Source organism: Chrysochloris asiatica, unplaced genomic scaffold, assembly GCF_000296735.1.
Source record: "Chrysochloris asiatica unplaced genomic scaffold, ChrAsi1.0 scaffold00254, whole genome shotgun sequence".
Taxonomy (NCBI): domain Eukaryota; kingdom Metazoa; phylum Chordata; class Mammalia; order Afrosoricida; family Chrysochloridae; genus Chrysochloris; species Chrysochloris asiatica.
Window position 1 is genome coordinate 3266605 of NW_006408772.1, and position 12335 is coordinate 3278939.

General features: G+C 37.0%; 1 protein-coding gene across 1 annotated transcript in view; it reads left to right on the forward strand.

Annotated features, from left to right (window-relative positions):
• MOB1B (MOB kinase activator 1B) overlaps positions 1 to 890 on the forward strand; it is a 123994-nt gene extending 123104 nt beyond the window's left edge. Inside the window, exon 9 of the mRNA XM_006873795.1 lies at positions 630 to 890. Within this exon, the coding sequence (XP_006873857.1) occupies positions 630 to 707 (78 nt within the window). The 3' untranslated portion in view covers positions 708 to 890. The remainder of the gene's footprint in view (positions 1 to 629) is intronic.
• The last annotated feature ends 11445 nt before the right edge of the window (positions 891 to 12335 follow it).

Sequence of the window (12335 nt, forward strand, 5' to 3'; positions counted from 1 at the left end):
TTCTGCTGTGCATAAGGTCGCTATGGGTTGGTACTGACTCAATGGCACCTAACAACAATAACTTGATTGTCTAAGGATTTCTGGTAGCATAGTGGTTACGAGTCGAGCTGCTAACCTCAAAGTCAGCAGTTCAAAGCTACCAGCCATTTTGTGGGAGAAAAATGAGCCTTTCTGTTCCTGTAAAGACTTATAGCCTCAGAAACCTTTGCAGGGTCACAATGAGTCAGAACGCACTCCACGGCACACCACCACTACCACCACTTGGTTGGCTATATTTAAATGATCTCTTGGTTTCCTTATAAAGTACCTTAGCGGTGGGAGCAGCGTCAGTGACTGCTAGTGAGTGTTTACATTGTGCAGAACATTATATGAAATGGATTGTATACAATATTACATTTAGTCCTCACAATTTTCTAATGTGTGTGTGGTTTATACTAATATTACAAGTGGGAAACAACATCAAGTGGTTAAGGGATTTGCTTAAGACAGAGCAAGTGAGCAGGAAAAAAACCCAAAAAACTACTTTTATTCATTAGCTAATTGTCTTCCAAATGTTAATAGAAACCAGCTTTTAGAATGTGATGCAAATGATATGTTTTGCTATTTTTTTCTACTTTTTTCATGCACAGGAATTCAACCTTATTGATAGAAGAGAACTTGCACCACTCCAAGAACTGATTGAAAAACTCACCTCAAAGGACAGATAAAAGGATGCAGAACTTTGCAAATTTTTCCTCAAATGGAGCTGTGTGGAATATATTTGGGTTTTTGTTGTATTTTAATGTTCTTATTTGGGCTGTTTTTGTGTTAGATTTGAAGGGTTTCTTTGTGTTCTTTTCTCTGTATTCTGAATAAATGAAATCATATTCTATTGCTAGTGGTAACCAAGAACCAATGATTGGGGTATATCTTTTTTGACTTAGTTTTTATTACTTGAGTTTTTTATAATAATGTGTGTTGAAAGAAAATACTTAATGTTTGAACTGCTGATGGATGGGCTTCTGTTATGTGTCAATTGTGGCTCATTTGTGAAGTCCCCAAAAGACTTATATTTTTAAGTGCCTTGGCAGGCTCACTTCTGAGGTGTAAAGCATAGACATAGGACCGACCAGGGCTCAAAACAATATTAGAATTAATATCCAGGGCACTTACTGATGCATGGTTTAAAATATCTATGATAAAAGCCATAGTTTGCCTAAATTGGTGATCTCCAGCTTTTACTACATTGAAGAAACACAATTTATAAAGGTGTTCATGTAGAACATAAAATTATTTTTGATAGTAAAGGTAATATATTCTGTTTTACAAATGCTTAAAAGGTCTACAAGTAGTCTTTTTCCACCTCTTGAAATCGGTGACATTAAAACTTAAAACTTGAGGATGGTGGGTTGCAATATTGCATTTTCGCTCCTTTCTTAACTGCACTGAAGGTGTAGAAAATTCAGGTTATATATAGGATTGCCATCTTTGAAGCTGATGCCGGACTGTGAGGTTTCTTAGCAATTGCCAAACGAGCCATAAGTCTGAAGAATCCCCTTCTCCTCTGAAGAGGAGAGTATAGGAGTGTAAGTTTGGTTGGGATGGTTAGTTTTTGTGGGAGTAGGAGTAGGGTAAAGGTTGGGATTGAGTATGGGAATCAAGTTCACAAAAGTCCTTTCTTAAAACCCTTGAACATTTTAATCAATACTTATAAATAAAGTCTTGAAGACTTCCTTTTAGGAATAAACTTCCATGAGAAGTTAAAATAAATTAATTTTTAATTTGTTGTTAGCTGTTGCTGTTGAGTTGATTCCAACTCATGGTGACCCCATGTTTGAATAGAACTTCTCCATAGGATTTTCTAGATTGTGACCTTTCATATGCAGATCACTGGGCCTGTCTTCCAAGGTACCTCTAGGTAGATTTGAATTGCCAAACTTTGGACTAGCAGTTGAGTGTTTTAACTGTTTGCATTATGCAGCCTAACCATTAAAAATGGAATTTAAGGACCATTTGGGGACATTGATTACTTTCAGCATATCCATTCAGTGAATGGAGCTGGTGTTTACCCATCATTTTAAAATGTTACAGTGAATTGTTTATTATAGGCCCACTTTGAAGCATTTTGACTTCTGATCATTTCATTGTGAAAAGAAATCTTTTTCTCTGCCATTATATCAAACAATGATAAGCTATTTCAGTATTTATTGACTTTTAAATTTTATTTGCCCTGACTTCCTAGTGAATTATCCTCTAGTAACAAATTGAGAAATTTAATTTTTTAAAGAATATGTTAACAGTTTCACTTCAGTTTTATTCTTGAGAAATAACTCCAGTTTTAATTTTTGTCATTTCTGATAAGTCTGCTTTTTTCAATTAGAAATATCTACCTTTTTCTTTGTAAAATAGAAATGATTGCTATGAAATTACGTAGCAGTAATCTAATGTAATGCTATGACAGTTATGGTCACTAGGAACTGCCTTTTTCTCCATTTCCTTTCCAGCAATCATTAAGTACCACCAGTAGAAAGTGACAGGAGAGCTCTTACAGAGCAGATACACTGGACATTCATTGGTACTGCTCCTTCATAAATTATATTCAGAGCTAGCTGATTTCTTTAGATCTCTTAGAGTCCAGGTAGATACTCTCAGCCAGTACAGGTTGATAGGAGTCAAGTGATTTTTAGTCCTACTTACATAGGAAAATGTGTCAAATTAAACAAATGGTCTTCCATACTGCGCTTGACTTCATGTCAGTCTAGAGGGTTGCAATAGCCAAGTGTAGAGACACTAGTGAAAAACTGTTCTGTTCTTATAAGCCTTATATAATAGTACACTGTAAAAATGGAAAAAAAAATATGTCTGTGGATTAACATTTTGAAGTAGGACCTACTTTCCCACTGTATGTAGACATGTGTTTGTTTTCACTGTGCTAGAAACTCAGGTGCCTATTTCTGAGTATTCCATTAATCAGAGTTATTGGGAGTTAAGCAAATGAGGATGTGTGTATGTGTGGTAATAGTATATAGATGTTCTCAGCAGGGAGGGACCTGGCACTGTACTTGATGTTACATGGCTGCATGAAGGACAGGATACACTCAGAGCACATGGCGCATATGTTTTGGTATGGATGTTTCCCATGAGATTACTAAGATGCCTTGATTAAAATAAGGATCAAAGTTTGATTATGCAGCACAGCTTGCTTATAAGTATCTACTGGATTCTATTCAGCTCTCCTTAAGTTATAAGTACCCAAGATAATTATTTCCCCTGTTTCCTTTATATAGGAGTCCTGGTGTGGTGCTATAGGATAAGCACTGAAATGCTAACCAACAAGTCAGCGGTTCAAACCCACCAGCCACTCCTAGGAAACCCTATCCAGGGTTGCTATGAGTTGGAACCGACTCAACAACACTTTAACAGCAACAACAATTCTGTATACAAGGGAGCACAGTAACTCCATAGGATGAGAACTGGACTATAAACTACAAGGTTGGCGGTTCAAGCCCATCAGCCACTCCATGGGAGAAGGATGAGGCTTTCTGTTCCTGCAAAGATTTTAAAAGTCTCAGTAACCCTATTTAGGGTTGGTTGCTATGAGTTAGAACCAAATCAACTGCAACGTCATTCTTTATGCAGACTTATAAAGTAGAAGTTTATTTTACCTCATCCTCTGATAAAATTATCCTATAAAAAATAAAGTAATCTAACACAATATTGTCACAATTTTGGTTTAGATGTTGACAAGCAAGCTTTGGAGTCCTGGTGTGGCACTGTAAGATAAAGCACGGGACCACAAGGTTGGTTTGAACTACAAGGTTGGCGGTTCAGACTCATCAGCCGCTCCTCAGAAGCCCTATACAGGGTTGCTATGAGTCAGAACTGAGTTGATGGCACTTAACAACAAGCAAGTGTCAGGAAATTAAATGGTGGAGTACTAATGATGGAGAGAAATTAAACACAAGAAGTGTGAAATTCTTTTAGTTAACAGTAGATGGTGCTACTGGCTTTCATTTGCTAATGTGATTCTTCTGTTTCCTACTACATTGTTATTTGTTGGCTTTTCAAGGCAGTAAATCTCTACAGGAACAGAAAGTCTCATCTTTGTCCCAGGGAGTGTTGGTGGGTTTGAAATGCTGATCTAGTGGTTAGCAGTCTAGTGCTTACCCTACAGTGCCACCAGAACTTCTTTCCTATGGCATTAGACTACTAAAACAGTAAACATATTAACTGATAGAATCTATGAAGGTTAATTTACCGTAAATATTTTAGATTGCTTTCTCTTACTACCTTCCTTCTGTTATTTGTAGATTCTAAATGGTAAGCATAAAATATACTAGAAAGAAGATATATTGACTTTATATCTCAGACTGAGTTACTGCCTGGCTTAGCATAAAAGATAAAGCACTACAATTTCTTATATTCAGGAAATATAAATGATGTAGATATTTATATTTTACATATAATTACCAGAATCCGTTTTATTTACTATTTGCATTTTCCTTGCTTATGGGAAAATAGCAAAATGACAGATTTCTTTTATACTTTTGTCTGCTCCCTCTCTGAGAGAGGTTTTGGTAACTACTGAATGATAGACTATGAGGGAGCTTCAAAAATTTCATGGAAAAATTCCATTATCTTTTAATTCCATTTGTGTATAACCTTTTGAAGCTCTCTCATACATGAGATACAGTTATCAAGTTGTCAGACTTTAAAAAGAAACACATCATATCTTAGCCATCCGAATGAGAATTGATCTTCACATTTGTTCCCTTGGGTGCACTGCTTATTTCTTCAGTGAGGCAAAAGCATACATGCCTTGAGAATTGGATTATGACTATGCAACAAATACAGTTTTGCCATTTTAGTTGCCCCAGTTGTTTTTTCCAGATTAGGATGGCCTATCTTATTCACCATGATGGCTCTAATAACTTGGCTGTTTTATGAAAACTAAGTCATTAGAACAGTTCAATAGAATGTTCCATAGGCTCTGAATTTGCAAAAGAGAATTTCTGTTTTGAGCATTGGTAGCATGATTGAATAAGCGAACAATTTCCTGCCATTACTTTTAAGTAGATAATGTCATTTGGATACATAGGTTATATATTTTTAAATTTAGGTTTATTATCGTACAGTTGAATATAATAACTAAAAAAAATCAAGGTATTTCTCTAGAACCTGTTTTGTTTTTTTAATTCCAATGCTGAAAAGTTTTAAATTCACTCTTGACAACTATAGGATCGTTTTGACTGAGGGGATGATATGGAAGAATGGATCTATTATTGATTATAGTAGTTTAAATAAACAACATCCTTTACCTCCCTCATCCTTATTTCCTGTTGTTGTTTTTAAAGATCATTTTGTTCAGATGAAACATTAGGCTTTAATAAAAGACTGGAGATCTTGCATATCACAGATAAAATATGTAAAATTGTTATAACCATTTCACATATCATAACTTTAAATTTTTGAATATCTTTTGAAGACCAGAGTATATTTGTTACTTGAAAATATGACCAACAGGAAAATTACTTTGAAATTTAACTGGGATATTAAGAATACGACAGCTTTTAAAAACACCACTCTAGAACTATACTGTAAGGACCACTCCTAAGTAATTTAAATAACAGAATTTGGGCATAATATTAAGATTTACAATAGAAATTATTATTGTTCAGGGAAAGCTATATCAAGATTTAACAGAAAAACTTAAGATGTATCAAAAACTCTGACTGCAAATGATTTGAAATTTTAAGACTTTCTGGTAAATTACAGTAGGTAAAGATTTTCATCTGAAGTGTGATGTCACAGATTTGAATTTTAGAAAAGCCGTTTTAGGAGCCTTGTGGGAAATAGATCAGAAGGGTGTGAAAACTCAAAGCTGAGGAACAAGTAAGGGTCTACTGCTGTGGTTGAGGAGAGAAAAATGTAGTGAAACCTGTTGGAGCAGGAACGCCTCAGGACTGCCTTGTTTTCGGTGCCATAACTTTGCTGCTTGTGATGGGCTGCTGTCTTACCACTTACTTTCACTCATTTTAGTGGTAAATACTTGTGTTTTCCATCTTCCATAGGTTTCAGCTTTTGTAGGTTTTACTGCATAAAACTGCTCCTTATCTGCCACTGGTAGCTGCTCTAATACCAGTTTTGAAGAAGAAAAAGAAAAAAATACTCTCAGATTTTCATGTGTGAAGCAAGTTTCTTTTTCTCCATGTAGTTCCACATAATGGAAAACTTTGGACTACAAATTATCAAAATAGTAAAATCACTGTCCTTTCCAGCTGTCGTTTACATGCCACCTCTTCTCTGGTGGTAAATTGCTTGCTTCTAGCTGTTGACTTCCCATTTCTGCTCATATCTTCCACTTCCCCTTAGGAAAACAAAACAAGTTGATGATTCCAGTCGTTAATGTTAGTGATTGTGAAGTACATTTGACCTTTGAGTAACTTGAGACTGAACTGTGCCCCACTTTGTGTGTCACATGGCATTTTAAGCAAATATTTGCATACTTGCACACTTGAGCTCACCACAATAGCAATAGGAAAAAAAAATGCGTGTGTAAATGGGGTCTGCACACTTCTAGTCCACACAGGTTGTTCAGGGTCAAATTCTACTGTCAATGCCTAGGTTTCAGTTGGAAGATGCACCCTACCTAAGCCACTTGGCTTGTTTTGATTGACAACATTCTTTGAATTGCATCACAAGCTGAGTTGGTTAGTGATAACTTTTGTTAATACTTAATTTCTCATATATTTTTAATATTAAATTCTTATATAAGGGTGTTTCTTACAGGTTTGCACACTTCAGTTTTATTTTGCTTTTGAAATAATTGTGTAGGTTGTAAAATAAATTAGTGCATTTTCATTTTAAGAACACTTTACTCCTTGTATTGGTCTTCAGAGATGACTATTTTTAGGGGAAATAATTTTTTAAACCACTAAATTGTATTTGTTATTTTTGTACCTGTGTAAGTCTTATAGGTAACACTTATTTTTCTGTTTCAACTTTCCTGTAAATTTGTTACTTACAGTTACCACTAGAAACAATGGCATCAAATCTAGGTTGAGGGATAATAGTAAACATGAAAACACAGAAATTTTAAACAGAAATAATTTCTGAGGACAGAAACAGGATACTGCCAAAGCCATGTAATTGAAGTATAGAGTCAGCAGTCAGATTGTGCAAACATGGAAAAGTATATGCAAAGAATGTGTCAAGATGGGGATCCTGCCCTCCTGGAAGGAGAAAAACTGTGTAAAACATGAATTACAACATGGGATGCTATATTGTAAGCTACCTGTGCCAAAATTACTCAAAGTTATTGATTAAAGCTTAACATTTTAAGAGGGGATACTGAATGTCAAAAAATTTGTAATATGTTTAATTTGAGAGATGTAAATACTGTATACAGACTTGTATGTGATGGTATGGGAAATATTTAAATTCTAGGTTTTTTTTTTTAAAGACACATGTTTATAAAAGATTAATAAATAGATATGTTTGGCCACGAACTCTGGCTTTGCATTACTATTTATTTTTGCTATAAGTATGCCTACACTGAGAACATTCCTAGAGAGGTATGGAAGGTATAGAGAATATGTTGAGCATTTAAAATGTCCTAGGCATTATTTTCTGTAGCGATAACAACAACCCCGGAAGGTGTATCCCACAGTTTTACATACTAGAGAACTGTAGTTCAGAGATTGAACTGGTGACTGATTTAGATTAGGATTTACGTCTCTAAGCATTTACCAACAACAACAAATGCCTGACTTGCTGCTGTGGGTTAATCCAACTGGAAAGTCATTTGAACCTCAAGGTCAGCAGTTCATGCTCACCAGCTCCTCCTCGAAAACCCTACATAGGGTCGCTATGGGTTGGAACCAACTCAATGGCACTTAAAAACAACAACATGCTGACTTTGAGCCAGTGGGATTTTGTTCTTTGTTTTACCTAAATTCTAAAAGGAACTATGTGTTCTAGAGTAGCATTATTTAAAATTAGAGGCATTTGTGTTTGAACCTTCAGGTTGAGAATATTTTGATAGTAGGAGCCACAGTCGCCCAATATATTTGATATTTGAGGACAAGCGGAGTAGAAACACTAATCCATGCTGTGTGGACTCCATCTGCATGCTTTAAAAACAGCTTGTTAGTCTGCAAAGACTATTTCAGTGCATCTATTAAATGTAAGTAATTATACACAGTAAAATGAACTACGTTTTAATAGGTTCATTTACCTCTATTGTGTTAAGTTTAAATGAATTCCTCACTATACAAGGATAAGTCAAAAAGTATTGCTACAAAGTAATAGCCCTTTGTTAAAATGTGAAGCTTTGTTTCTTGACATATCCAACATCTAGGTCTGAAGGCAGGGTTTCCATCTCTCTAACCCACACCTCCCCCTGTCCTGAAGAACTTCACATGCTTTGGTTTTACACCATGTTGAAATGGTAGTTTTAGCATCTTTGAGGGACTCAAATTGTGTTCCTTTTGAATGTTCTTGAGTTTGGATAGTCTGAAGGGACAAGATCAGGCCTGTAAGTTCATGGGTTGGGGCTCCCCAATGAAATTCTTACAGGATAATCCTTGCTACTCTGGAGGAATGAGCAGGTGTATTGTGATGGAAAAAATTTCCTTGGTACAGCTTTGCTGACCCTTTCCTCACCAATGTTTTCAGTTTTCTTTAAACTTCTTCCTAGTAGTACCCATGATCGTCTTGTGTTCTTCAAAAAAATCTATCAGGCTTACTCTTTAGGAATCCCTTAAAAAAAAGGTACCATAACCATCTGAACTGATCTCTCTGAGTTGAGTTTAACAGGCCCAGCAGATTCCCTCTGAAGCCACTGCTTAACCTTTATGTTTTGAAGGTGGCCTAAGGAAATTAAGACAAGTGTATTGCTGGAGAACTTATCTGCAGCTATCTCCTGATCACAGAGACATGTTTAAACACGTTTTGTTTGGAATAAACCTATGCATGTATGAACTGGAACCCTAGCAATACTTTTTGACTTTACCCTTGTATAATGTCTTCTGGAATGAGAGAGATGTGTTTAGCAACACGAAGACTCTAATAATTTCTTTAATGCTTAAACAAACACGTTCAATAGAAATGTAAGTAAAAGATTGTATACTTTCTTGTTTTAAATGGCATATGATGGGTTCTTGTTGTTAGGTGCCACCGAGTCAGTACCAACTCATAGTGTCCTTATGCACAGCAGAATGAAACACTGCCTGATCCTGGGCCAGCCTCACTACTGTTGCCGTGCTTGAGCCGATCGATGCTGCCACTTGGCTGGGGGTCTTCCTCTTTTTCTCTGACCCTCCACTGTACCAAACATGAGATCTTTTTCCAGCGACTGGTCCCTTTTGACAATATGTCCAAAATATGAGAGACAAAGTCTGGCATATGATGGGTACAATACCACATTTTCTTGACCTAAGTTCACTTTTACAAGTATGCAGCAAAACAGCTTCCACGGTTGAGGAGACATCTGATGATGCCTGTGCTCTTCTGATACGATGCTTTGCCACATTTCAGCAGATTTGCTGAAAGCACCTGACTCCCCACTCTTGTGCGCCTTTGTTTTCTAAGCCGTACTGAAGATTATAAGGGACGAATGTATATTCAAGCTTACTAAATAGATAAACGTTTCAAAGAAGTAGTAGAGTGATGGTGTAGACAAATGTGTGGGCTATGGGGAGTCCTGGTGTGGTGCTGTGGGCTAATGCGCTGGATTGCAAAGTTGGTTTGAACCACAAGGTCAGTGGTTCAAGCTCACTAGTCGTTTCTTGGAAACTGTATGCAGGGTCACTATAGGTCGGAACCAACTCAACAGCACTTAACAACAGCATGTGACCTGCACTTATTATTAATGTTTACAGTTTCTCCTTTTTTTCTGTCCCTGGCATTTTCTCTATTAGTTTATTGTTGTTGTTAATTGCTCTTGAGTCGATTCCAGCCCATAGCAGCCCTGCTTAGGGTTTCCGAGGCTGTATCTTTATGGGAGCAGAAAACCTCATCTTTCTACCGCAGAACCGCTGGTAGTTTCGAACTGCTGACCTTGAGATTAGCAGCCCTATTCGTAACCATTACACTACCAAACTCCTTCAATTAGTTTAGAGTTTCCTGTATATTAACAGTCTGGGTGGGCTCTGTCTTATTCCTTAATTACACCAGAATTCCCACAGAAGAGAAAAAGGGAAGCTCCAAAATGGAAAGGAGTAGTAAAATTTGTGGCAACAAAGGGTTAAAATGCTCAGGAATGGCTGTGACACCATCCTATGTACAATTCTGGAATCTCTGAAACATCAGAAAGCAGAATGCTTTTTCTTGAATTCAGTACAAACTTAACCCAATCTGAAGTTATTAACAATCTTTATCCCTCTTGATGTAAAAACTTAACTTTCATTACAAAATATTAGTGTATTGCATTTAACATCTCTGCTGGAATATTATATAATATGTAGAGAATACACATTTTATTTCTTTTCTAAAATCCCCAAAGTTTTGAATTCTGGAACATATATAAAAGTCTCAGATAAGGAATTATGGAGCCAAATTAGGAAGGTTTTTTTTTGTTGTTGTTGTTTTTAAACTGCTTCTCTCTAGTGTCTTTCTTGTGCTGTCCAAAAGTTAAATGGGAAAACAAAACAAATGTTAGGTTCTCTATTTCTACCATTTACTGTATGATTTTTAGGAACATTCATCGTTTCAGGAACTTAAGATCGCACAACCAAAAACTGGCAGAGCTGGGATTTGAACCCTGTTTTTCATTTTGCATACTTAAGACTTTCTGCTCCCTTGAAAATTTACAACCTCAGAAACCCTATACGGGGTCGCTATACAGGGTAAGGGCCCACTCACTGGCACTTACCACCACCACCTACTCAGCCATTGCACTATACTGCTGCTTTTGTGTGTGGCTGTTTGTTTTGTGGAGACCACACTAGGGATTTCTACTCCTCAACTCTAAGGTTCTTTATCACATCCTTATGGGACATACTGATTTCCACTGTCCTCCTGTTTGAAAGTGTCAGAGACTCACCTTGCCTTAATGTATTTTCAGTAGCTGCCAACACTCTTAACATTTCATGGGGTTTTTCTTCAGCTTGGGTATAGAATGTGATACCAAGCAGCTTTACTGGCACTTTTTCACCAACTTCCTTGCGATTCCTAATGACAAGCCTCCAAACTTTTTTCATTTCAAAGGTGTGCTAAACACTATGGGGATTAAAAAAAAAAAAGTAATATTGTTAAGTGCCATGGAGTCGCTTCCGAATCACAGTGACCCTTTTCCGAGGAGCGACTGGTGGGTTTGAACCGCTGACCTTGTGGTTCACAGTCTAGTGCCGATCCTACAGTGCCACACCAGGAGTCCATAGGATAAACAAAAGTAATATGGTGGTGGTGATATGAAGTCAGTTCCAACTCATAGTGACCCTGTACAGGATTTCCGAGGTTGTAAATCTTTACAGGAGCAGAAAGCCTCATCTTTTCTCCCACGGAACAGCTGGTAGTTTCGAACTGCTGACCTTGCAGTTCACAGCCTGATTCGTAACCACTACGCTACCAGAGCTCCTTTGAAAAGTAATATGTAGATTGTGTAATAACAGAGTCCTGGTGTGGCGCTGTAGGATAAGCACTCGACCTCAGGTCTGTTTGAACCACACAGTCAGCATTTCAAACTCACCAGTCGCTCTTTGGAAACCCAATGCAGGGTTACTATGAGTCAGAACCTACTTGACAGCACTTAACAACCACAATAACAGAAGTTACAAAGAACCATTCTTACTGTTTGCACCTAATTTAGAGTTCCCCATGGAATCACCTTTTAATTTCTGCCCTTTATTTCAGAGGATAAAGTCATGGTTCTTCTTTTATGACTCTACTTTTAGATGCGTTTCATGATAAGTTGCACTAGGTGAGTTTTTGAGCTCAGCATTTGACTAGAAAGCACCCAAATTCAACATTTGTTAACTTTGAGCCAGGGGCTGGACATGCAAATTTAATTAAGTCATAGTCATGAACAGAATCTTACTTGGGGTAACTTCTATACAGCAGTGAGAGGCTTTCAAATAAAAAAGATCAAGAAAAGGCTTCTGGGAGGTGGTGTCTGACTAACTCAATTGTCATCCGGGTTCCATTTACTGTCCTTGAGATTTTCAAAAAGTAACCTCTTAACGTCTGTTTCCTTACTAGTAAAATGGCAACAACAGGATTTCTATTACTAGGATGCTAATTATTCAGTTAATGAGTCTTCCACCAATCCTGACGCCACGTTTTTCTTCATAGAACCCAGCTTCTCATATTATTTGCTCAGCATACAAATTGAACAAGTATGGTGAAAGAACACAACC